Source organism: Oncorhynchus mykiss, chromosome 6, assembly GCF_057628025.1.
Source record: "Oncorhynchus mykiss isolate SJ-2025 chromosome 6, ASM5762802v1, whole genome shotgun sequence".
In the NCBI taxonomy this organism is placed as follows: domain Eukaryota; kingdom Metazoa; phylum Chordata; class Actinopteri; order Salmoniformes; family Salmonidae; genus Oncorhynchus; species Oncorhynchus mykiss.
In genome coordinates this window covers 67,502,312-67,528,884 of record NC_143027.1, presented here as the reverse complement: position 1 = coordinate 67,528,884, position 26,573 = coordinate 67,502,312, and the positions used below count along the sequence as shown (strand labels likewise).

At 44.0% G+C, this 26,573-nt stretch overlaps 1 protein-coding gene across 1 annotated transcript in view; it reads left to right on the top strand.

Moving 5' to 3' along the window:
* The window catches only part of LOC110526404 (PH domain leucine-rich repeat-containing protein phosphatase 2), a 53,875-nt gene continuing 27,302 nt past the window's right edge, over nt 1–26,573 (top strand). Inside the window, exons 1-5 of the mRNA XM_021607357.3 lie at nt 1–364; nt 4,761–5,041; nt 11,082–11,215; nt 23,935–24,125; nt 24,568–24,693. Of these exons, the coding sequence (XP_021463032.3) occupies nt 182–364; nt 4,761–5,041; nt 11,082–11,215; nt 23,935–24,125; nt 24,568–24,693 (915 nt within the window). The 5' untranslated portion in view covers nt 1–181. The remainder of the gene's footprint in view (nt 365–4,760; nt 5,042–11,081; nt 11,216–23,934; nt 24,126–24,567; nt 24,694–26,573) is intronic.

Sequence of the window (26,573 nt, the reverse complement as noted above, 5' to 3'; positions counted from 1 at the left end):
ATGAATAATATGTTACCCTACCTCTCTAATGTTTATTGATTGGGTCTATCTGACAGCGGTGAAGTTCAGAGTCGTTATGGCGTCGCACCGAGCGAGAATGGTATTTTTCAGCTGCCGCATGTATTGGAATTTACCAGTCATGTTCCACGTTCTTTTGGGGGTTTTCTAGTTAAATATACACATGCAAATGAAGGAAGAAGATAATATACCGGGCACCGTCATGGAGCTTAAAAAAGGTGGTGTCGTAGATAGCAGGGGTTGTATGGACACACTGGTCTACGAAGCGGGATCTAACCAAGCTGCAGGTCGTGGCGACCGCAATGGTACAGGAAACCGTGTCGGAACAGGGATACGCGTTCTAAAGGTAACTATCAAGCAGGTCAAATTTGAAGGTTTATCAAAATACTTCAATCGCACAGTTCTCGGTTCTAACAGGGCCGAAGTGCGTGTGAAATTATACTCACGCGTCATACAGTTTGAGCATCATTGATCTCTTATATAGTGATAATTATGTTGGCTTTGAAAGTATAGCGTTGAGTGCAACAATGTGTCGAACCACATCGCCAGAGAGCGGCTTCCTTTCACTGTAGCTCTTTCTAGATTGTAACAAAAACATTTGACTGAACTGATCCAGTAGGCAGGCAGTCGTTCGAGATGTTGCTACATATTGCCGTGCTAAGCAGTTAGTCTATCCTACTGTAAATGTTTCATATGCTATATTTGCTGTTGTGTATCATTTGCAAATATAACAACAGTATAGCCTAGGCTATAGATCAGAACATGTCAAAACACATGTTTTAACTTGCTGTTTATTGCTGAAAATGAATAGCTTAAACTATTATGGATAGAGTAACATTTGTAAACTTATCAATGTGTTTCGCTATTTAGGCTACATGTTTGTCATTGGATAAAATCCACATTGAAATTCATAAATAGCCTATTGCCTCGGTTTTGCATAGGCTAACGGACCACCGGTAGGCCCCATCGAAATCTTGGACTGAGATTGTTCAGTAGTTTCGAGCCCTCAGTTAGCAAGCACAATTGACAAGACGTGATTAACTGTTTCCTTACTCATCCGTGTGCAGTTCTTCCGCCATTATGTCACTCATGAACCCATTAGGTCCATTTACATAAAACATAATGGCTTGTGCCAATTAACCCCATGCATAATAATTTAGAAAATAAATGTCATAGGCTGACAACTCATCCATGCTTCTATGGATAGACTGCTTACCTCACCAATCTCTCATGTGATACTGTCATGGAGAATGACACATTCCAGTTACAATTGCTCTAATAATAAATATCCAAAATACAACTTCATTGGAAGGACCATTACATTTTATGTTCATTGAATCATGAATGGCTGCTGCTGCAGCTAACAGTAGCCTTATATTCAACCAACCAAGATGTAAACCAATGAGTGGGGAGTTTATACACATATCAGTGGCGGTTGGTGCCATTATGAGGATGGTAATTGTTTTTAATAAGCATTGCCCTATTTCTATTACAGCATATTGGATGACTGTCATTCATATTCTATTCACCCAGCTCAATGTAACATCGATAGGTTTAGGCTACTCCATGATACTTCCCTGTACCTACCCACCATGAGGTTCGTTAAACTAGCCTATGAATGAAAGTTTACATGGCAGGTGCACATGTCGAGATACTTTTTAGTAATCAAGGTGACCGTGACGCATTCAAAACCGCCTTGCATACTCTTGCCTGCATTTAGCTGATCTAGGGTGTAATCTTTAGTCCAACAGTTGCAAATTAGAGTTTCTATTGGACAAATTCAGATATAGTGCATTCTCAAAGTATTCAGACCCCTTGACTTTTTCAAAATTTGTTGCGTTACAGCCTTATTATAAAATGGATTAAATAGTTTATTTTCCTCAATCCACACACAATACCCCCTTAATGACAAAGCAAAAACAGGTTAAATGTTTGATAAATTTACAAACAAAAATTGTCAATATTACAATTGACATAAGTATTCAGACCCTTTACTCGGGTTCAAGTCCGGGCTCTGGCTGGGCCACTCAAGAACATTCAGTGACTTGTCCCAAAGCCACTCCTGCGTTGTCTTGGCTGTGTGCTTAGGTCATTGTCCTGTTGGAAGGTGAACCTTCGCTTCACTGTCAACTGTGGGACCTTTCTATAGACACATATGCCTTTCCAAATCATGTTCAATCAATTGAATTTACCAAAGGTGGACTCCAATCAAGTTGTAGAAACATCTCAAGGATGATCAGTGGAAACAGGATGCACCTGAGCTCAATTTCAAGTTTCATAGCAAAGGGTCTGAATGTTATGTAAATATGGTGTCTGTTTCAAACTTTTTTTTTTTATACATTTGCAAATAATTCTAAACCTGTTTTGTGATTATGGGGTATTGTGTGTGTGTGTGTGTAGATTGATGAGGCTGTATTTCAGAATAAGGCTGTAACATAACAAAATGTGGAAAGTCGAGGGGTCTGCACTAGAGGTAGACCGATTAATTGGAATGGGTGATTAATTCGGGCCGATTTCAAGTTTTCAAAACAATCAGAAATCGGTATTTTTGGGCGCCGATTTGCCGTTTTTAAAAATTTTTTGTAATTATTTTGTAATAATAATAATAATTATTATTATTATTATTATTATTATTTTTTTTAGACCTTTATTTAACTAGGCAAGTCAGTTAAGAACACATTCTTATTTTCAATGACGGCCTAGGAACGGTGGGTTAACTGCCTCGTTCAGGGGCAGAACTACAGATTTTCACCTTGTCAGCTCGGGGATCCAATCTTGCAACCTTACAGTTAACTCGTCCAAAGCAATAACGACCTGCCTCTCTCTCGTTGCACTCCACAAGGGGACTGCCTGTTACACGTGAATGCAGTAAGCCAAGGTAAGTTTCTAGCTAGCATTAAACTTATCTTATAAAAAACAATCATAATCACTAGTTAACTACACATGGTTGATGATATTACTAGGTATTATCTAGCGTGTCCTGCGTTGCATATAATCTGAGTATACAAGCATCTAAGTATCTGACTGAGCGGTGGTAGGCAGAAGCGTAAACATTCATTCAAACAGAACTTTTGTGCGTTTTGCCAGCAGCTCTTCGTTGTGTGTCAAGCATTGCGCTGTTTATGACTTAAAGCCTATCAACTCCCGAGATGATGCTGGTGTAACCGAAGTGAAATGGCTAGCTATTTAGCACGAGCTAATAGCGTTTCAAACGTCACTCGCTCTGAGCCTTCTAGTAGTTGTTCCCCTTGCTCTGCATGGGTAACGCTGCTTTGAGGGTGGCTGTTGTGTTGCTGGTTCGAGCCCAGGGAGGAGCGAGGAGAGGGACGGAAGCTATACTGTTACACTGGCAATACTAAAGTGCCGATAAGAACATCCAATAATCAAAGGTTAATTAAATACAAATGGTACAGAGGGAAATAGTCCTATAATTCCTATAATAACTACAACCTAAAACTTCTTACCTGGTAATATTGAAGATTCATGTTAAAAGGAACCACCAGCTTTCATATGTTCTCATGTTCTGAGCAAGGAACTGAAACGTTAGTGCAATATGTGCTATGTAAGAAAGCTTTTACTTTCTTCTCCAGAACTTTGTTTTTGCATTATTTAAACCAAATTGAACATGTTTCATTATTTACTTGAGGCTAAATTGATTTTATGGTTGTGTTATATTAAATTAAAATAAGTGTTCATTCAGTATTGTTGTAATTGTCATTATTACAAATACATTTTTAAAAAATCGTCCGATTAATTGGTATCGGCTTTCTTGGTCCTCCAATAATCGGTATCGGCTTTGAAAAATCATAATCGGTCGACCTCTAGTCTGCACTGTATGTTTATCCCTGTTTGACATCTCAGAACATGGTTTGTTAATTTATCTTGTTGTTGGAGCTTTATTTGACAGACTTTTTTTTGCCCTCTGGCCTTGGACGGGTGATGGGGTGAAATGAGGGCAATGACTGTCTGGGCAATGGTCGATGCTCAGGGGCCGTGGCAGCCTCTCTGTGAATGAGTTTGCCCGTCTTGTAGACTCACATAGAGAGACCTGTGGTGTGTGCCTTTGTTGCCTGTCGCCTGTCGCCATTGATGTGTATGTTGTCATTGCACATAGTGAGGTTCTCTGCTTTTGGGAGAGAGTGTGTGCATATGTTGCCTGTCACCCATTGAGCTGTGTGTGTTGTCATTGCACATTGAGGCCTGTTGTGTGCATCTTTGGAGCTGTCGTGCTGAAGAGCTGCGGCTCGGGGCCCTGCTGTCTCCTCTGTTGCCTCTCTCTATGTGTGTGTGTGCTGCGGTGCAGTGTAGTGTGGATGCCAGCAGCTGCCTGCCTGTGCCGGGCAGCTGTGGGGATGCACGGTATCGTGGAAGGATGACTTCATCAGTGTCTGACTAATGACCTAATGCCTGGTCACCAGTCTCAAAAGCCAGGGTCCAGTTCACACAGCGCCGTTCTTGCCCTGTGTAAATATTTGTTCCGAGCTTCTCCAGATTTGAAAATAAGGCCAGTGATTCAGCCATGAGCTTTCTGCAGGTAATCTCATTTGAACTTTCAGTTTTGCCAACCTGACAAATTGACTTAATTGAATTTGTCCTCTGGATGTGTTGGAACATGATGCAGCTTGAGATATTCTTTATTCAGAGCAAGGCTGCTGCAAGACGAGTTATCTTCTCTTAAACGGCCAATACATTTACAGTGTATCTGTGGTGGCAGTCTTTTCATCTGATGTTTGTTTCTCCAGCGCAACATGAAGAGGAATGGGAGCAGAGGCTGTGTTACTAGGAAGACCCGCTTTGGATCGCGGGAGCGGGACTGGCTGAAGGGGGATGCCCAGCGGGGCTGTGTGTGTCTGTACGGGGGAACAGTTGACCCCCAGCCCCCAGCCTCGGGCCCACAGGCCTCCTCCACCCTCCAGGCAGACCTGCGGCTGGTGCTATGCTCCACCACTACCACGGTGGAGGAGCTGTGTGCCCAGAGAGAAGTAGAGGGACTATACCTGCAGCTCCATGGAGACCTGCTCAGGTAATACTCACCTCCACAACTCTCTTCTCCCACTCACGTCTAGTACCACGGTGTTGTGTTCACAACTCTTGAAGATGTTAGATGGCATTCTCATAGTGACATTGGTTCTATTTATTGCAAGACAGTGTTATATTACAATTCTAAATTATCCCATTCATGTTCAATATCACATCTTTGTGCTTTATTCACCTAGCCTCAAAGTTACATCAGTCTCAAACCTATTCATACTGTTGTAGTTACAAATTATATCATTCTGGCACTGCCGATTCCTCCATTCTATTTTTACACGTTGTACCAGGTTTGTACTCTGTTTTCTTGAGTGCTTATGAAAACTATACTGCTTGTCTAGAACAGGAGTAGGCTCATAGATCTAGACTTTGACTGACCTATGTGGCCCACAATTCTGCACGTTCCCGGTGGCCGTGTCCGAAATTTGTCTTGCCTACAACTTAAACTCCATTCTGTGTAATAATCATACTACAACTTACTTAAACTGCATGCTGTGTAATAATCATACTGCAACTTACTTAAACTGCATGCTGTGTAATAATCATACTACAACTTACTTAAACTGCATGCTGTGTAATAATCGTACTACAACTTACTTAAACTGCATGCTGTGTAATAATCGTACTACGACTTACTTAAACTGCATTCTGTGTAATAATCGTACTACAACTTACTTAAACTTGCAACTTACTTAAACTTGCATCAATTGCATTGATTACCGCTATTCGTTCATTTTGACACAGCACATCCCCTCACCTGATTCATCAGCTGTTGTCAAACACTTGTGAGTCTCGAAAGACCATTCTCTTCCTCAATAGTGTGCAGCGAATTCTACTAGATGAAAAGCCAAAAGGAGAATGACATCCTGACATTTAAAGCATACAACATTTTCGAACATGCACATACTATAAAACATTATTGTTTCGCCTACTATTTAGAAACGCAAGTACGGGTATTCAGACACGTACAGTGACTTGACAGCTGTTTATGACAGCACTTTTCCATTTTCACTCCTCATGATGATGCCTCTGACACAGGCTATAATCTGGTTATGCCCACTTGCTCTCCTCTTGGCTTTTTTTGGTCAGGCCAGGCAAGGGAATGCTTTTTACTCCCTCTAAGACTATTTTTGGTTAAACGCTCAGCAGGATGCACTAAATGGGTCATGTGGTTCAGTGTTGTACAGAAGAAAAACAAGGTATAACATGACTGAGATTTGTAGTGAATTACACACCTTGCTGTAGGATGCTCTTTACCTCCCCCCATGGTATTGATTTTACCAGCTAGAGCCCTCTACCACGTGAATTACATTTCTACATTCTATTAATACAGCTGGAGCCCTCTACCATGTGAATTACATTTCTACATTCTATTAATACAGCTGGAGCCCTCTACCACGTGAATTACATTTCTACATTCTATTAATACAGCTGGAGCCCTGTACCACGTGAATTACCTTTCTACATTCTATTAATACAGCTGGAGCCCTGTACCACGAGAATTACATTTCTACATTCTATTAATACAGCTGGAGACCTCTACCACGTGAATTACATTTCTACATTCTATTAATACAGCTGGAGCCCTCTACCACGTGAATTACATTTCTACATTCTATTAATACAGCTGGAGCCCTGTACCACGTGAATTACATTTCTACATTCTATTAATACAGCTGGAGACCTCTACCACGTGAATTACATTTCTACATTCTATTAATACAGCTGGAGACCTCTACCACGTGAATTACATTTCTACATTCTATTAATATAGCTCGAGCCCCGTACCACGTGAATTACCTTTCTACATTCTATTAATACAGCTGGAGACCTCTACCACGTGAATTACATTTCTACATTCTATTAATACAGCTGGAGCCCTCTACCACGTGAATTACATTTCTACATTCTATTAATACAGCTGGAGCCCTGTACCACGTGAATTACATTTCTACATTCTATTAATACAGCTGGAGCCCTGTACCACGTGAATTACATTTCTACATTCTATTAATACAGCTGGAGACCTCTACCACGTGAATTACATTTCTACATTATATTAATACAGCTGGAGACCTCTACCACGTGAATTACATTTCTACATTCTATTAATACAGCTGGAGCCCTGTACCACGTGAATTACCTTTCTACATTCTATTAATACAGCTGGAGACCTCTACCACGTGAATTACATTTCTACATTCTATTAATACAGCTGGAGACCTCTACCACGTGAATTACATTTCTACATTCTATTAATACAGCTGGAGACCTCTACCACGTGAATAACATTTCTACATTCTATTAATACAGCTGGAGACCTCTACCACGTGAATTACATTTCTACATTCTATTAATACAGCTGGAGACCTCTACCACGTGAATTACATTTCTACATTCTATTAATACAGCTGGAGAGCTCTACCACGTGAATTACATTTCTACATTCTATTAATACAGCTGGAGCCCTCTACCACGTGAATTACATTTCTACATTCTATTAATACAGCTGGATATGCACTGGCAGTTTAGCACTATGCTGGTAAAGTGCTTTTCTGAAAAGACTGGATCAGCACAGGCATGTCTCTTTCTTATTTGAGCCTGAAACCCTCTCCGGTTTGGTTCTGTAACCACCTAGGCTTCTCCTCACTCCCCTTAAGGGAACTCTGATCAAAGTCATTTCACATACAGGTGATACAATGTCAGATTTATCTCGGTAGTGCCATTTTGTCTCCTCCCACACCCTGAAGACTGTTGGATAACTGTGCTGCCTGGGGGAAGTGTCAACACTGAGTAATTTCATGTACCTTTTGATTTTATTAGTAGTGTTTGTTGTATCCTTGTTATTACAATTTCAAGGCCCATAGTAAGAGATTTTCCAGTACTTTGTAAACTTTTTAGCCAGTAGTTCTCAGAAGCTAAAAATGGTCCCAGAAAATGTGTAGATGTGTGCTTCACGTTATTTCTCGCTCTCTCTTCTCTCTCTGCTGTGTGTGCATCTTGCTAGCTGTCACTCAAATGCAGAGGAACTAAAGCTCATTGGCTGAAACTCAAATTGCTAAGGGGCTGGCCATACGTGGGGGAAAATTTGGGGGAAATGGAGGAAATGGCGCTGCACAGCTTCCAGTAAAATGTTGTAGCTAATTGAGGTAAAACAGCAATTCTGCTCATAGATTATACATGTGTGAACTACACTTTGACACATCTAGCGCAAAGCGCTAGGTTTAAAATAGATATATACTTCACCAAAATTCTGGATAATGTCTAACAGATCACCCACGGATACACAACACATTAAGGGAAAGTATCTAGCCACCCAAATGAAGGAAAGGAGCTTTTTGGTGTCTTTTGACAGAGATTAAGCGACTGTAGATTTTAGAGCCTCCTGTACTCGTGGCCACGAGGCAAGTGGATTTGTGAATAAATGTACATGCTCTCAGAGCTTGTGTGAATGGTCTACAGGCAGTCCTGTACAGACAGTCATCCCTCCGAGCCTACCAGGGTTCTGTCTAAATCCTGTGTGAGGTGCTGGGGCCACGACTGTGTGTGACCAGCAGACATGATCCTGATTGTTAGACCCCGCTGGCAGAGGGAGTGTGGGCAGGGAAATGCCACAGCAGCCACCAGACGCTGTGTCACCTCACCATCGCCCTGTTGTGACAAGGGCTGTGGCTGGAAACTAGTCACTTCTGCCTTAGCATCATGGTAATCCTAAACTACAGAACATAGAGGACCTGCGCTGGGGGTTAGCTATCACAGGCGTACCGACTAGGGTGGGTCTCTCTCTTAGAATGTATGGAGAGAACCAATGATGACTTCTTCTAAAGTGGTAATGTGGGCTACTGTATAAGATTAAACTGTAATGGACCAGTTAGGTTTGCTACTGGAGCAGTAGGGAGAAATGAAAACCAGACTACTGAATCATTTAGGAAAAGAATGCTGGCTTGTAAATAAAAATACTTACAAAAAAATGTATCACCTTGAGTAAATACTGATGTACAATGAGCTCAAATATGAATGAAGAACATCAATGGTACAATAGATATCGGCCATATTTCCTGCCTATAGGTTACTAGGGTGCACCCAACTCTGTCTTCATCTGAGGGTCTCTCCGATTTCAAAGTTCAATAGCAATACAATAAACATGAATCCACTCAAATACTGACTTATAAACCACTATGACATGGAATCGAATGTGAGTGACTGTGCCTATCAAAAAACACTGAAAGGTGTTTAAGTGTAGCATGTGCTTATAACAATCCCAATGCAATGAATGATGCCTTGTAAGAAAAATCCTACCACACCGTAGTATGGCAGTGTAAATTCAGTGTTTTCCAAGGAAAATAAATCTTTGCATGCTAATCGTATTGATGTCCTGGGTTCAGGCATCCTTGGTGGAACTGAATCCATACTCAAAAAACCTGACCTGTTTTACAAACAGAATCCCACAAGATATATATACCATGAGTACCTTTCATATAACCATTAATATAATGCTTAGCTTTAATCTCTTACAGGAATAAGAAAATAAAACTTAGTCAAAATGTTTTACACTAACTATAGCACTAGGCTCACGTGGACTGAACAATAACTAGCCTGGCGAAATGAAAAGTACTAGTGCCTACACCTACATGTCATTTCTTATAAAGTCATCTAAAACATAAGTGTACCGAAATGGATTTATGCTATTTAGTCACATATTTATAAAAGTATGAAAACTAAAATAGTTTGCCAAGCATGATCACTTAACGTTTGCTATTTCAATTGATCGATATCTGAGCTAGTCTGAATGTTAATGGCTTGTGCGTATGCTTGGTTCAGTTCAGTTTTATACCACTTCTCAACCATTTGAAACAGTTTTTCTTCCATCCAATGGCGGTAGCTCTTTACGTTCCGTTCTAGCTCTTTTAGTTATTTTTCTTGTTGGTGCCAACTGGTGTTTTTACGTGAGGTTAGGAAAGGGACTAAGAGTATTTAGTTTTCATTGGCTCAAAATAAACAGCTGTCAATTTAAACATATCAATAGTATAATATGATTGGTTACTGGAATCTCACTAGCAACGATAAGAATTCACCATTATTTGACCTGCGTTACAAATGCGTTAGAATAAGCAACACAATCACACACTGTATGCACAAAGAGTGGCGTATTGATTTACAGTATATTATGAATTATATTGGGCAAAGCTGGGGCTTCCATAGACAGTGGGTCATTGTGAAAAATACCCTCACACATTTTATTGAGTGGTTCACAGTGGTTCTGGCTGTAATGTCTTCACGGTGGTTCTGTCGCAGATATCCTTGGTGTGTTCAGGTGCAGATCAGAGTTGTTGTAGGCGTGCCATTGCCAGTGACAGGCTGGGGGTCACAGATTGCGGGCACAGCAGACCTCATGTTTGATAGCAGCATGAGAGGCCCTTAACAGGATTAGCCATGGAATGAGCTGATGATTTCATTCGGGCAATAAAGCAGAGGACTCACACAGGGCATAAAAAGAAAGGGGTTCCATCACCATACCATTCAGACGCATAATTTAGATGGGCTATTGTTATTAGAGTGCATTTTGGTCATTAGCAGGTGCTTCATATGATTAATGATGTTCTTCCTCCATATCTGACTATGAACTTTGGACTTGATACCTGTGAGGATATAGTTTCTCTCTCTGCTTGAGTGACATCCGGCACGGAGTCGGACTCTGTAAATGTTTTGATAGAGGAGCCTCATCAATTCCCCAAGTCTGAAAGTGAAACACCTGTGTCCAGCTCTGCTGATTGGCATGACAGCTGTCCTCTGGACCTTACCTGTCATAACACAGGGAATGATGGCTTGGAATGTCTCTGCTTGTGTGTGTGCTTGCGCGCATGCAAATGTGTGCCAAAAATGGTTGAACGATGCCCCTTTGCCTCCACGCTTGGAATCCAACCAAAGATGTTCAAATGTAATTATGCATGTCGAGGAGAATCTGGGGGCCTGTTAAGGGTATTGATTGTGATTGGCATATATCCTGACGGTTTCTATTTCTGTCACTGTAGGAGGCTGGACCCCTCTGAGCGCCCTCTCCAGATGGTGTATGACTACCTGGCTGCTATAGGCTACCAGGACCCTCTGCGGGTTCAGAGAGAGGCGGCCAACTCGGACCTCAGCTGCATGATCCGCTTCTACAGTGGTGAGTAGTGACCCAGGGGCCTGTCAAGGCTCTCCTTCACTGGGCTCTGACTGGGCTCAGCCTGTTCTGCTGGAACCAGGCCTGGAGCCCTGTCAATGGACCTGGCTCTGTTGGTTATGGAGCAGTCTAAACTGTCAGCTTCTGGGATGGGGCTTGTTTTTCTGGTCCATAGTGTGTGTGTCAGTGTTTTTGTGACGACGTGTGTCTTTCCACTACTCTCCCGGCTGCAGGGCTGTTAGCACTACCCTGACTTAATGAAGTAGGCTTCACTCACCTGGATTGGGGTTTATTTTTGCGTAACCTTTTTATGCATATGTCTTTGTAACTTGGGGGAACATTTTTACTCTTTCTAGTATTTTTGTACTCTCTAAATTGTACTCTTTCTAGTATTTTTGTGCTCTCTAAATTGTACCCTTTCTAGTGTGTCTGGGTCTGTATACTGTCTGTTTGCAGGAGCCAAGCAGCCTGGGCTTGTTGTACTTTAGCTTTCATAATGGCAGCAAGACACACCTCTGATCACGCTGGCGGATCGGTCTGTCAGAGATTGTGGAGCAGCATTTTGTACTTAGAAGAATTCATGTTTTCCACTTAAAATATTATGCTTTCTCTGTCTGCGCCTCTCTACACTACCACCTGAGTGAAGACTCTGTCCTAGCTTCAGCACCCAGCTAGTTTCAATCTGTCTAGTACTTTAAGAGGAATCAGGCTGGTTTATCAGGGCCCGAGTGGTAAACTACGAAGCAAGCTAGATCTACTCAGGGTTTTCTAAAGGTAGCCAGCTTCAGTTAGCTTTCCATTCCAGCTCAGGCGTCATCCGTACTTCAATAATGAATACTGCTCGTCTGCCTGCCGATAACTCTAGCACGTGGCTTGTCTCAAACTCTTCATTTAATTATTATTTCTTTAACCTTTATTTAACTAGGCAAGTCAGTTAAGAACAAATTCTTTCTTTCAATGGAGGCCTAGGAACGGTGGGTTAACTGCCTTGTTCAGGGGCAGAACGACAGATTTTTACCTTGTCAGCTCGGGGATTCGATCTAGCAACCTTTCGGTTACTAGTCCAATGCTCTAACCACTAGGCTACCTGTTGCCCAAGACAATGCTGAAACATCAATCCATGGGCAAGTCAGTGCCACATTTATTTTTGTATTTATAGATTTTTTTGTACTTACCCATTTTCTCCCCAATTTCGTGATATCCAATTAGTAGTTAGTCTTGTCCCATCGCTGAAACTCCCGTACGGACTCGGGAGAGGTGAAGGTCAAGAGCCATGCGTTCTCCGAAACGCAACCCTGTCCAGTCGCACTGCTTCTTGACACACTGCTCGCTTAGCCCGGAAGCCAGCCGCGCCAATGTGTCGGAGGAAACACCGTACAGCTGGTGGCGACCCAAGTTAGCGTGCATGCGCCCGGCCCGCCACAAGGACTCTCTAGAGTGCGATTGGTCAAGGACATCCAGCCAGCCAAACCCTCCCCGAGCCGGACGACGCTGGGCAATTGTGCACTACCTCATGGGTCTCCCCGGATTGAACTCGGGGCTGTAGTGACGCCTCTAGCTCTGCGATGCAGTGCCTAAGACCACTACGCCACCCAGTGAAAGTATAGTTAACTTGAAAATTCAGCAGGCTATCATATGAAATAGACTTTTAGAAGTGCTGTCTTTATTTTATTACGGTTATTATCAATGCACAAGCACCTTTTCCCTCCAATTATAAAATAGTTGTATTGGGTCATACAAAAGCTTTACTGTGCATGAAGTTTCATATGCATTTGTCATTACGAAATGTGTAATGTGATCGGTATTTTAACATGACTATTTTTTTAACACACAACACATTTGATTAATAAAATATTTAATCAGTTTGTCTTCAAATGAACTGGAATGATGACTCAATCTTTGCGAGAGGGCAGGAATCTGCTTTCATTGGTCCTCAACTTATGGCTCAGACACTCAGGATCAATGTAGTCAGGAGATAGCCTGCCCGGAGAAGGTTAGAGCTGAAGGATTTGTTGCCATAGAAATTCACCTGGGTAAAAGGTGAGCCATGTTTGTGGTACCAGTTATCCCAAGTTACTCGAGTTGACCAAAGATACCTTGCTAAGTCCTCAAACTGGGTTTGTAGTATAGGGCTGAGGTGACCTCTGTTTAATGTTTCCATTGTTTGAACCGGGTTGTATTGTGGTTTGGGTTGCTACTACAACAGTTCAATCCCACATCCTCAAGATGAGGGCTCATAAGTGGCTGCCTTCTCCCCTGGGAAGGGGTTTTAAGTTCAGGCCTGTGAGTGATGTGTGTCAGACGCGACCCTGGGCGTGGGTAACCTTCATTACTCTGAGGCCAGGACGCAGCCCAAACAGCCATACATCAGGGCTGCGTGGTCCCAGACTGACCAACCTTCTTCCCTGGGCCTGGTGCAGGTTAGCGTTGTTTGCAATTAATCTTGTTCTTTAGGCAACTCTGCAGTGGTCACTAGCTGGCACTGCCAAAAAGTCATAAAATCAGATTTTAAATTAAATAAATGAAATTTTGGGGCAGCAGGTAGCCTAGTGGTTAGTATTGGGCCAGTAACCGAAAGGTTGTTAGATCGAATCTCTAAGCTGACAAGGTAAAAATCTGTCGTTCTGCCCCTGAACAAGGCAGTTAACCCACTGTTCCTAGGCAATCATTGTAAATAAGAATTTGTTCTTAACTGACTTGCCTAGTTAATGTTTTATTAAGCTTTATTTAAGAACAAAAATCACATTTTTGTTTCATGAATTTTTCAATATAGACAATTTTGACTATGCAGCTGGCCAAACTAAGGGGAAATTGCTCAGTTTAGCCCCCAGGACAAGACTCATGACAATAAACGTCAACCTGCGGGCCTGGCTGGCAGCGTCACTGCTCTGTCACAGCCCCTACAGTAACTAACTATCCCTGAGTCACTGTGATGTTTGGCACCAGATACAGGATGGATGTGGCTGGTTCATTTTAACACCCTGGGAGATGTATTTACAATGGTGTGATGGTGTCTATATCATTGAGTCAGTCTCTCTCTCTCACACTCCTCCCTCTTTGTGATTATGTGTGGTAGTTGCAGGTCTAATGATCCTCTTATCAGTCCTGATAGGCTTTGCTGTAAGGGGAAGAGGAGCGAGGACCTGATGTTATGTGATGTCTCTCCTATTAATAACCAGGCTGAGACTGGCTGGGCCTAGCACTGTGTTGCTGAGTCAGTGTCACTGGCTGGGGCTGTGGCCGCGCCCATGCTGTGGTGAGAGACAGTGAGAATGAAAGAGCGAGAGAACGAAAACTAGAAGGAACTAGAGCGAGAGGGGAAGAAAGCGTGACCACAATCTCTGGCTGGCAAAGCCTTCTCACACCCTGTCACGCACACGCAGTGAAAGAGCCCCTCCCTCCCCATCCACTGACTGCACGTGCTCAGGCATTCACCACACAGCCTCGCGATACCTCCCAGAGAAATCCTTCTGAACATACTCAGGCTGTTTCAGTGCATGTACTGTCAATATGTACTAAAATACACTAAAACTACAGTTAGTGGATGTGTATTTTGTATTGAGAATAAAGCATGCCCCTCTTGTCATTCTGGTTGGTTCTCAGTGCTGTCACTCTGTCTTGCTGTCGGCTCTCCAGCGCGCTGCAGGCCTCATTCTCAGTCACAGTGCATAGGCTACAGTGGGAACAGAACAGCGCTGGTCTCTCCCCTGCTCGGCCCAGTCCTGTGAGAGCTGGCTGTGCTGTGCTGTGGTGTTATTGAGCAGAGCAGAGCAGACCTGTGGCCCGGAGGTTGGCCAAGCCCTGGGAGAGATCTCCCTCACCTTTTATTAGCTGCTTGTGGGAAAACACAGGGAACACTGGCACCCTGGCAACCTATCTAGGGTGGCTGGATTGGATCAGATGAGGACTCATACAGAACTATGGTAAAATGTCTCCACTCTCAACCCATACAGTCATGGGGTAACAAGTCTTTCCACCCACACATCTAAGGGGTTGTTAAAGAGCTCTCCACCCACACAGTGGTGATGAAATAGATGGGCTGTGTTAGTTGGAGAACTCTGTGCTGTACATAGCTCTTTCTCAGGTGCCTGGCAGCTGTTGTCAGGGGTAACCTAACCTCCTGATTGAGCTGATGAGGGGATCTCTGCCGCAGCTGTAAACCGTACAGCCATCATAGGAAGGGTTTGTCAGTATGTTCACACTTAATGATGTCTTTGTAAACCCTTTCTAAGGCCTACGTAAAGGCTTCACAAATCAGTTGTTATATGCCATTCTATATAGAGAGTGGAATAAGGGTGATCAGTTGACACATGACAAAGCACTTCTTATCACCCTTAAATAGTTCACCTTTATACGTAATAAAGTGTGTTGCTGTTAAGGTGTGACCATGAATCCTGCATTCACTGTGCTGTCTGTTGGTGCACATGCCTGTGCAAGGGCTGCGCTGTGCACACCTTTCTAAAATGTGTTGGTATTCACACTGCAGAGGTGTTGAAGGGTTTTGCTAAGCGCAGGTTTATGACTTCCTTCTCTCTTTCCATGTCCGAGAGGTGTTGATAAGGGAACATTGTGTGAGTTATTAAAATACACACGGCTCTATTTGTACAGGAATCTAATCTCCGAACCCCCCCGAACCACAGCCCTGTTGCCCACTCACAACAGCCTGCTGTGGCACTCCAATGAGATGAAAACAAACATGGAGGGGGGAGTAAACATGAATAAATGCTGACTTAATAAAGCCCTCTATGAAAACAGATGTACAGCTGCAGCTCTGAGGGGGCATGTGAGTCCTGGCGCTGGTCCACTGGGTCTGGCTTCACCTTGGCCGGTCCGGACCTGGTTCTGCTCTGGAGTTCATATCCAGCCTGGGAGCCTTAGTGTCTCAGCAGAGGGGAGTTAATCATATGAGGGCTGACCAAGTTTAGTCAACTAATGAGTTATTGATCTGCCAGGATCTTATCAGAAAATACCAATGAAAACTAAATAAACAGCGTGGAGGCCCTAAGCTGCGCTGACAGGGGCCAGAGAAAACCGTAGGGGGTCCAGCAGCCAGGCCATAGAGCCCACTGGGCTGCTGCTCACACAGGGGTCTGCTGGGCCCCTATTACAGACTGACCCATCTGTAATTGTCAGTGCCTGGAGGGACAGGTCAGCAGAGAGCAGACGGAGCGGGATTACAGTACACTACTTCCTGGTGTCACTAACTGATGAACTGAATAATAGGGAGGGAGAGGAGGAGGGAGTAAGAGTGGGATGGCACGACCAGGGGGAGAGGAATAGTGCTCCTACTCATGAGACATGACCCCCCCCCCGAGCAGCGTCTTTGCATCTCTCTACCTTCTCTTCTCAATATTATATGCAGATTCTAAATGTGAGTCAGCAATCAACTGCTAGAGATTTTCCAGGGACAGACACTGGCTCCTCAGCCTTGAGTCACGCAAATCTGTGGCTTAAAGAGCTGGGTGTCTCGGAAGTTTAGATTGGTCTATTTCAATGCAATCTTTATTGGGAAATTACCCCTCCATCCTATTGCTGAACCGTAGAGGGATGGGGAAGATGTGCATATCGGAAAGATGCTCGCTGGACTTTCTACCTTCCCATTGTTCAGTATCCAGTAAGCACTGCCCCTGTCCCATAGTTCTGTCCTGTCTGACTTGTCTGCATTATTCTGCTGAAGCAGTTTTCATTTCATTTGATTTCCCTAGTATGGAAGCAAGCTTAAGGACTTTATGAATTGCATTTCTCACAGTAAGAATAGGTCACGGAGGGGGCCTGTGCGGCTCTGATTTGATGTTATTGCCAAAAATGACCTGCTGTTCTGATCCTGGGCTGCAGTAAGCCTGTGTTTCTGCCTCCACTGGCCCCCCACTGCAAACTAACCTAATCTATGCAATATTCTTCTAGTTCTCCCTGTTGGAGACAGAACATCGAGGCAGTTGTTCAGTCTGGATGGACGGACGGGGCTGTCTGGAGTCATGTCTGGCTGACAGCTGAAACGTGGTCTGGTTTGGGGGATTCTCAGTAGAGGTCGAACGATTTAATGATTTTTCAACGCGGATACCAATTTATTGGAGGACCAAAAAAGCCGATACCGATTTAAATCTGACTTTTTATTTGTAATAATGACAATAACAACAATACTGAATGAACACTTATTTTAATTTAATATAACACAACCATAAAATCAATTTAGCCTCAAGTAAATAATGAAACATGTTCAATTTGGTTTAAATAATGCAAAAACAAAGTTCTGGAGAAGAAAGTAAAAGCTTTCTTACATAGCACATATTGCACTAACGTTTCAGTTCCTTGCTCAGAACATGAGAACATATGAAAGCTGGTGGTTCCTTTTAACATGAGTCTTCAATATTCCCAGGTAAGAAGTTTTAGGTTGTAGTTATTATAGGAATTATAGGACTATTTCCCTCTACCATTTGTATTTAATTAACCTTTGATTATTGGATGTTCTTATAGGCACTTTAGTATTGCCAGTGTAACAGTATAGCTTCCGTCCCTCTCTGGGCTCGAACCAGCAACACAACGACAACAGCCACCCTCGACGCAGCGTTACCCATGCAGAGCAAGGAGAACAACTACTAGAAGGCTCAGAGCGAGTGACGTTTGAACTGCTACTAGCGTGCGCTAACTAGCTAGCCATTTCATTTTTGGTTACACCAGCCTCATCTCGGGAGTTGATAGGCTTTAAGTCATAAACAGCACAATGCTTGACACACAACGAAGAGCTGCTGGCAAAATGCACGAAAGTGCTGTTTGAATGAATGCTTACGAGCCTGCTGCTACCTACCACCGCTCAGTCAGATACTTGTATGCTTGTATGCTCAGTCAGATTATATGCAACGCAGGACACGCTAGATAAACTAGTAATATCATCAAACGTGTAGTTAACTAGTGATTATAATTGATTGTTTTTTACAAGATAAGTTTAATGCTAGCTAGCAACTTACCGCATTCGCGTAACTCCTTGTGGAGTGCAACGAGAGGCAGGTGGTTGTAGCGTTGGACTACTTAACTGTAAGGCTGCAAGATTGGATCCCCCGAGCTGACAAGGTGAAAATCTGTCATTCTGCCCCTGAACGAGGCAGTTAACCCACCGTTCCTAGGCCGTCTTTGAAAATAAGAATGTGTTCTTAACTGACTTGCCTAGTTAAAGGTAAAATAAGGGTGTAAAAAAAAAAAACGGCCAAATCGGTGTCCAGAAATACAGATTTTCCGATTGTTATGAAAACTTGGAATCGGCCCTAATTAATCTGCCATTCCGATTAATCGGTCGACCTCTAATTCTCAGGTGCTGATACTCCATAGGGAAAGTTGATGTACAAGTGTTGGGTCTACAGAATGCATTTGGCCCATTGCCACCTCCTTTGACTCTCGCTCTCTCTCTTATTCTGTGTCTCTGTACGGTAGTTTCAATGCCACAGGGGACACAGTTTGACCTACCTCACTCCCCTGCCCATCTGGTGACTGTTGAAGAAAGACTTGACCACTGTCGCCAAGACTGCCATACAGGAGACAGGGACATTAGAGCTGAGGGACAGAGGGCAGGGGTATGAGGGGGGTTCACCAAGGACATGCACTGTGATTTGTCACTGTCCCTGTGGCTTGGCAGTGACTGAGCAGCGGAAGTGGGACTATGTTTAGTGATTAGGCATGTCCTCCCTCTACCCCTGCTGCCGAGGACTCCCACCCTGCTGCTATTGGAACTGCTGCTGGAGTCCAGCCTGAGAGAGAGAACAAAGTTAAACAACATCTGCCGCTCTGCCAGATCTGTTCACATTTTATGACCTATGAGATTGGTCCATATCATAAATTAATGGTGTGGGAGTGGCTGACTAATGCTCCGGGGTGAAGGGGTAATTATGCACTCCCCGACATACCTGTGTTTATTTGGACAATGAAGCTCAAACTTTTAATTTGGCTCTATACTGAAGCTAAAACTGAATTTGGTTCATACCACTCAAATGCTAACCTCCCCTGTAAATGGTAATGGTGAGAGGTTAGCATGTCTTGGGGGTATGATCTTTGTGGCTAACTTTCTCACTCCACATTATTCCCGATTCATTCATGATTGTCCGTAATCATGGTAGCTTCCACATTAATGTATAAGTGTTTAGAAACATATTTTGTTCTTATTTACAATAAAAGAGACTCAAATGACACACAATACATTATTTACCATTCATCTCTATTGGGAGCAACATAATCTGTAACCGAATGAAAACAAACTGAAAATGCATCCAAAAGATTGTATCTAGCGTGATGCTATCATTGTGTGCTAGGAATAAACCAAATACGTATAACACCTTCCAATGAGGGGACTAGACACACAGATTGCTTTCATTTCTAAACAGTAAAACAGATCTGCATGAAAATTCCCTCGAATAAAAGGTAACATTCTGTGCTGTTACCTGAAATGAAAAAAGTCATTTCAAATCCAAAATGCTGGAGTATAGAGCCAAACTTAAAGTTATAGCTTCACTATTCAAATAAATATGCAGGGGATTGTAGATGGTGCAGATGTACCAGCCTGGAGCAGACTTGTGTTCCAAGGTACTCAACGTTTCCCTGGCAACTCTGACATGGTGGGAAAGCATGCGCGTTTGTTTTGGGTGCAGCAGTTTGCCGTGAATGGCTGAGACTTGTTTTCATTGTGATTGAATGAGAGAGTGATTGGCAGAAAGTGTTATTGTTGTGTTGGAAGTTTCAGAGTGTTCTCGCTATCCCGGGCACACTGCAAACATTAGTGGGGTTGTCTTTCATTAAAAATGAACGAAGAATCTTCGTATGTTTTTGTGACCGTTTCAGGTCTGTTGGCTGGGTGTTTGAGCTGTGCTGACTGCTGTAAATTGTTGCACATTAGAGCCTAGTACAACAGTGGGAGAAAGTTGTGTGGTAATTGTGTACCATTGGGGATGAGGCCACATCTGAGATACTGCGAATGTCATTAGCCTATATTATCAATTATAGGTAGTTTGAGCCCTGAATTCTGATTGGCTGACAGCCGTAGTATATCAGACCGCATACCATGGGTATGGCCAAACATTTATTTTTACTGCTCTAATTAAGTTGGTAACCAGTTTATAATCGCAATAAAGCCCCTCTGGGGCAGTGCGCGCTAATCCTCCGACACATTGGTGCGGCTGGCTTCCAGGTCGGATGCGCGCTGTGTTAAGAAGCAGTGCGGTTGGGTTGTGTTTCGGAGGATGCATGGCTTTCGACCTTCGTCTCTCCCAAGCGCGTACGGGAGTTGCAGCGATGAGACAAGATAGTAATTACTAACAATTGGATACCACGAAAAAGGCGGTAAAAAATAAGAAACAGCCCTTAGCTGTGGTATATTGGCCATATACCACCCCCTCAGGCCTTATTGCGGAAGTATGATCTTGTATTCCCCGTCATACTGATAGCATGAGATCCATAAAGTATGTACTTGCCATCACCCTGTAGCAATGCAACAGTATAGGCTGTGGGTATTTACACACAACCATGTTAATGGGGGTGGCATTTTTCCATGGCCAGAGCAGGGAGAGCAGAGCACAGCTCAGTGTCTCTGCATTCCATTTTTTCAGCTTGATGCTGCTCTGTGCAGAGGCCTGCTCCTCAGATTTGGAGTTGAGTCCAGGGGGATGTCCAATTTAGAAACGCTTGTTGACATCTTGCATAATAGTCAGAAGATCTCGAAGTAGATTTGATTTGAAGGGCTTTTTAAGGCTACGCTTTGTTTAAAATAGCACTGTATTGTCCTTGAGCTACATTCTGCTGCCGTCTCTCAAAATGCAATCAAACCCCCAAATATTGAGTGACTTTCACATTCCTCTTATTGCTGTAGAAAACGTTAACTCTAGTTAGATGTGGCATTTTCAGTCTGGCCCTCTGGTTCCATTGTTCAGAGCGGGCTTATATCTGTAGTGTTTCTGGGGGTTGTTCCAGCTTGGGTCATCACTGTGCGCTAGCTACAAACACTATCAGCCATTCCCTCTCACAACCCACTGCACCAGAGTCAACACTATTTATAATAATGAGGCAGTGTTTTTCCTGTGTGTGATGTTGGAGGTGAGAATGCTCAGTGGGACTCTGAGTCAGTAGTCTGAGATTGTATTGGCGTGCTGTGTTCTTGCATCATTTCACGGAGAGGTGGAAAGAACAGGGAGGTGATTATTAGGTGTTTAATTCAGTTGGAAGGCGAGATATGAAAGTGAGAAAGAGATTTGTGGATAGAATGGGATGAGTGTGTGGTTGAGGGAGGAATGTGGCTGTTTGTGGTGTATTTGCTGTGGGGCCAGTGGGAGAGAGCGTCCTGTCTGCCCGTGTCTTCCTGGCTGTATGTGGAGCACCTACAGGGCTACAAGTCTGTCTTTGACAGGTCAGCCTCCTTCAACCTCACTGACACAGACACATGGAGGACAGGGCAATGATGCAGCTCTCCCCCCTCTCTCTCTATCCCTCTTTCCCTATCGATTGCTCTTCCCCTCTCCCTCTCCTTCTAAGGCTGGCTGCTCTTGGCCCCTAGGGCCTTTGTGCTGGAAGTGAGGTACTCTGGTCCTCTTCTCTCTGACAGAGGGGAAGCCTGGGGATCAGAAACCTCTATTGATCCCCAGCCAGCACCAGCGGCCCAGTTTTGCTGTCAAATGCCCTTGTCTTGTTCATTATGGGTTTTCCAGACAGCACAAAGTCAAGCAGCCTGACTTCATTTTGATCCCTGGCCGCCACTCCTTAGATGTGAAAGAGAAGAAAAGGGCAGAGAGAGCGAGGACATGTCTGCCTGCCTCTGGGAGTTGGAGACAAGGAGGTGGTATTAAGAAAAATGCAGACCTTATTATTTCAAGGGAAATTGACAACAGAGGAGAAAAAAAAGCTGTTCTGTTCCCTTTGTGCTTATTTGACCGGCCTTTAACCTGAGTGTACTTGATGCCTGGTGGAGCAGAGGGAGGGAGGCCTGCTGTTTGTGTCCTTCAGAAGCAGCATACTCAGACTGCAACACTAGCCTCACCTCCCTGCTACATAGTTAGATTGAACGAGGGTTTTAATGTGACAAAAGCCTGACTCATTCATCAACCTGACTGATGCATCAGGGTTAGAGCATCTCTGAGAACAATTGCAAAGTCGTGTGTGTGTGTTAATGAAAAGGGGAGACTGATCAAACGCTAGGGACACCTCGACTTGGGCCACTGAATGCTCACCTGTATCACCTGGTGTTTTGATCAACCTTGTCAGCAGTCTAGACATGCAGAGCCCCGTGATCTCTGATCAGATGTTAGAGGGAGTGACACTCACACTGTTGATATCTACCATGGATGAGCCATAGATTATAAAACCTTCAAACTATCTTTAGATTCCATCCAGCGAATAAATTGGTTTTGATACGTTATTACAGTGTGTCATAGCAGATGTTAAGCATGCTCTAGAGATATCAGCTCTCTATGTGGAGGATAATGAGACTATAAGCTGGGTTGATCTGCTGACATAAGAACACTTCCAGGAAGAGTTGTCCTAATCATTGACTAATGCATAGGTGACATCATCGTGAACTGTTGATATCAGTGTGACTTCATGTTCTGGCAGCGTCTAGCCCTCTTCTTGTCTTTGTCTCTTGATCACACTACCCCTTTTGAGAACATATGGTATTAATTAACGTAATGTAATGATTGTGTACAGGGTGTGGGTGGGATGTATGTGCACTGTGTACGTACAGTATGTGTGTGATACGGTGTATTCAGAAAGTATTCAGACCCCTCAACATTTTCCACATTTTGTTACGTTACAGCCTTGTTCTAAAATCGATTGAATTGTTTTCCCCCCCTCATCAATCTGCACACAATACCCAATAATGACAAAGCAAGAACACGTTTTTAGACATTTTTGCAAATGCTGATGGGGAGTGTCAGAAATGTTCAATCGGGTTCAAGTCTGGGTTCTGGCTGGGCCAGAAGGACATTCAGGGACTTGTGCAGAAGCCACTTCTGCCTTTTCTTGGCTGTGTGCTTAGGGTCGTTGTCCTGTTGGAAGGTGAACCTTCGCCCCAGTCTGAGATCCTGGCCACTCTGGTGCAGGTTTTCATAAAGGATCTCCCAGACCAAGGCCCTTCTCCCCTGGTGGCTCAGTTTGGCCGAGCAGCCAGCTCTAGGAAGAGTCTTTTGTGGTTCCAAACTTCCATTTAAGAATGATGGAGGCCACTGTGTTCTTGGGCACTTTCAATGCAGCAGTAATGTTTTGGTGCCCTTCCCCCCCGACACAACCCTGTCTCGGAGCTCTATCTACAATTCCTTCTATCTCGTGTTTTTTGCTCTGACATGCACTGTCAACTGTGGGACCTTATATAGACGGGTGTGTGTGCCTTTCCAAATCATGTCCAATCAATTGAATTTATCACAGGTGGACTCCAATAAAGTTGTAGAAGCATCTCAATGATGATCAATGGAAACAGGATGCACCTGAGCCCAATTTCGAGTCTCATAGCAAAGGGTCTGAAAACTTATGTAAATAAGGTTTTTCTGTTTTTTTCTTTTGAATACATTTGCAAAAATGTATAAACCTGTTTTAATTTTGTCATTATTAGTATTGTGTGTAGATTGATGAGGAAGACAATTTTATACATTTTAGAATAAGGCTGTAACGTAACAAAATGTGGGAAAAGTCTAGGTCTGAATACTTTCTGAATGCAGTGTATGTGACCATGTTCTTTAACTAACCCCTCTCCTCCCCAGAGTGTCCAGTGAACGCGGACCAGCAGGAGCGAACCCTGCTGACGGGCGTGTTCAGCGTCAGGAAGGGGAAGACCCAGCTGCACAAGTGGGCAGAGCGCCAGGTCCTCCTGTGTGGCACCTGTCTGATTGTGGCCTCCGTCAAAGACAGCCTGACGGGGAAGATGCACATCCTGCCCCTGGTGGGGGGAAAGGTGAGGGGTTAGAGGTCAGGTGTTGGAGAGATGTTGTTTTCCAAACCCACACATTCCCCAGGGTTCAAAGAGAGACAGAGACGATAGCAGATCACAGATACAACAACACAGCTGGGACTGACAGACGGACATAGGGGATGCACTGTACAGCACAATGAGAATGGCGTAAATACACACTGTGCTTACACAGACAGCTCAATTCTGATCTTTTGCCCAATTATGGGCAAAAGAGCTGATTTGATTGGTCAAACAATCAATTTGTTTAAAAAAGATCAGAACTGTGCTGCCTGTGTAAATGCAGCCATAGACATGCACATTTAAGCACATGTGTCTCTGCCTTATATGGATGGAGCCAGTAGGCACCATAATGCCTTATAGTAGTTTCTTGGGAACATCAGTGGCTGTGTCTGTCCTCCTCAACATCTCTGTTCTGTACGTTCAGGTGGAGGAGGTGAAGAGGAGACAGCACTGTCTGATGTTCAGCTCAGCCGGACCTCAGGCCCAGACATACTTTGTTAACTTCGACACACTGGCAGACTATCAGAGGTGGCATCGGCAGGCTTCAAAAGTAAGTGTGTTTACCTGTCAGAGTTGATATGTAGGACAATCTGTGTGCCAAAGCTTTGTGTATGTTTTCTCTGATTAATTATGCAAGGTCTCTGTCAGGAAACACAGTGAGGGGTGGTCCTGGTTGGTTCCTCTGGGCTGGGAATCAGTGTACAGTATGCTGAGAGGGCAGAGTTACACAGTGCCCACTACCTGGTCTATCATCCAATCATAGTCCTGCTGTGGAACACAGGTGACCTCGGTGATTGGCTCTGCAGCGACAGAGAACCAGCAGTGTCTGGCTTTGATTAAACAACTCGCTAGGAGGGTGCATTGGTCATTGATTGTGTATGTGTGTACTGCGTGTCTGTGTGTACTGTCTGTGCTTGAACATGGGTCTCAGTACAACTATATGAAGTTAGTATCCTCAGCCCCTTTCTCTGTTCCTCTTGGCTGCTCTGCTCCTCTTGTGCCTCTAATTTCTGAATTAATGGCCATTGTATCCCAGCCCCTTACTGGGCCCTAACGAGCTCTGTGAATGCCTCCATCCAGGCAGAGCAGGCACACAATGAGCCGTGGAGAAAAAAAGGCAACTGAAAATGAAAATCCAATTAGTAGTAGATCCATGCTAAGTCAAGGAGCTTTCTCTCCCTCTCTCTCTCCTACCTACCTACCACTGTGGTGTGGATCACTGAGCTGGAGTGGCCCTGTTACTACGGGAGCAGTTTAGGAGAGTTAGACATCAGAGGTTCCTATGGCGACATGATTGCCTGAAGATGAAGACAGAGAGAGGGGAGGGCAGGCTGAAGAAGAGAGGGAGAAATAGAGAGAGATGTAGGAGTGAGAGAGAAGACGGGTATGGAGAAGCAGAGAGGGGTGGTGCTTCAGATGGAGGGGAGAATTGAGATCGAGAGAACTGAAGGGGCAGAGAGAGATGAGTGGAGAAGAATTAGAGGAAGGGTGGATGAGATGGTGGATTTGGGGCAATCCTCATGCCAGGCTGGACACAATCAAACTCTTGTGTTAGTGTGCGTTTCTGAATCGGGAGGGGGTTGTTATGGTGTTTGCTGTGTGATGGGGGCTGTGCTGGCTGGCTAATGGCTCCTTGCTCTGACAGTGGCCTGTAGGTGAGCCTGGTGAGTGGCCTTGTGGCATGCCCAGTTCCTCCCAGACAGAAAGGCTTGGAGGCTGTCTGAATGCATACAGGGAGGAGGGGTCATCTTCCACAGCCACACACACTGGGCATCAAGGGCTCCCACTGCTGCCTAGCTAGCCTCTACCCCACAGGCTGCTCTCCTCTCTCAGGCCATTCAACATGCAGGTCACTTCCCCAGCCTTTCTCTCTGTCTATTTCAATTTATATTCTCTCATTTCTACAAATCTCTTTCTCTCTCTTCTCTCAACTCTGTCTTCATCTGTCTCTCTCTGACCAGCGCTCAATGGCCTTTTTAAAAGCTAGATGATGAGTACTCTAAGATTTTGTGTTTGTTTATCCCTAAAAGCAATGATGTGATGACATGCTCTGCTGAGCAACCAATCTATTTTCTGGGGTGTTGCACAGTATGCAGTCCTGTGGTGGATTGAAGCGAGCATGTTTTCAGACTGAGAAATGTATTAAGCTATAACCCCCAGACAGACAGTGTCCTCCCTGTGCTGACAACTATACAGTCTATCTTTTCAGAGCTGAAGGAAATGCTGTTCAGCTGCATTCTGCACATGTAGATAAGTGAGCAATGACTGTATGAGCACAGCCAATGAAACGCAGTGTCGGGACAGGGAGTGCTGAACAATGCAAAAAATCTAGACTGAAATCCGATATAGTCGGAGGTGAAAGTAAGCCAGAGTGGAGTCCTGGCAAAATAAATAGGAAGGGTACACCGTACCAGTAAAACATGAGCCTGT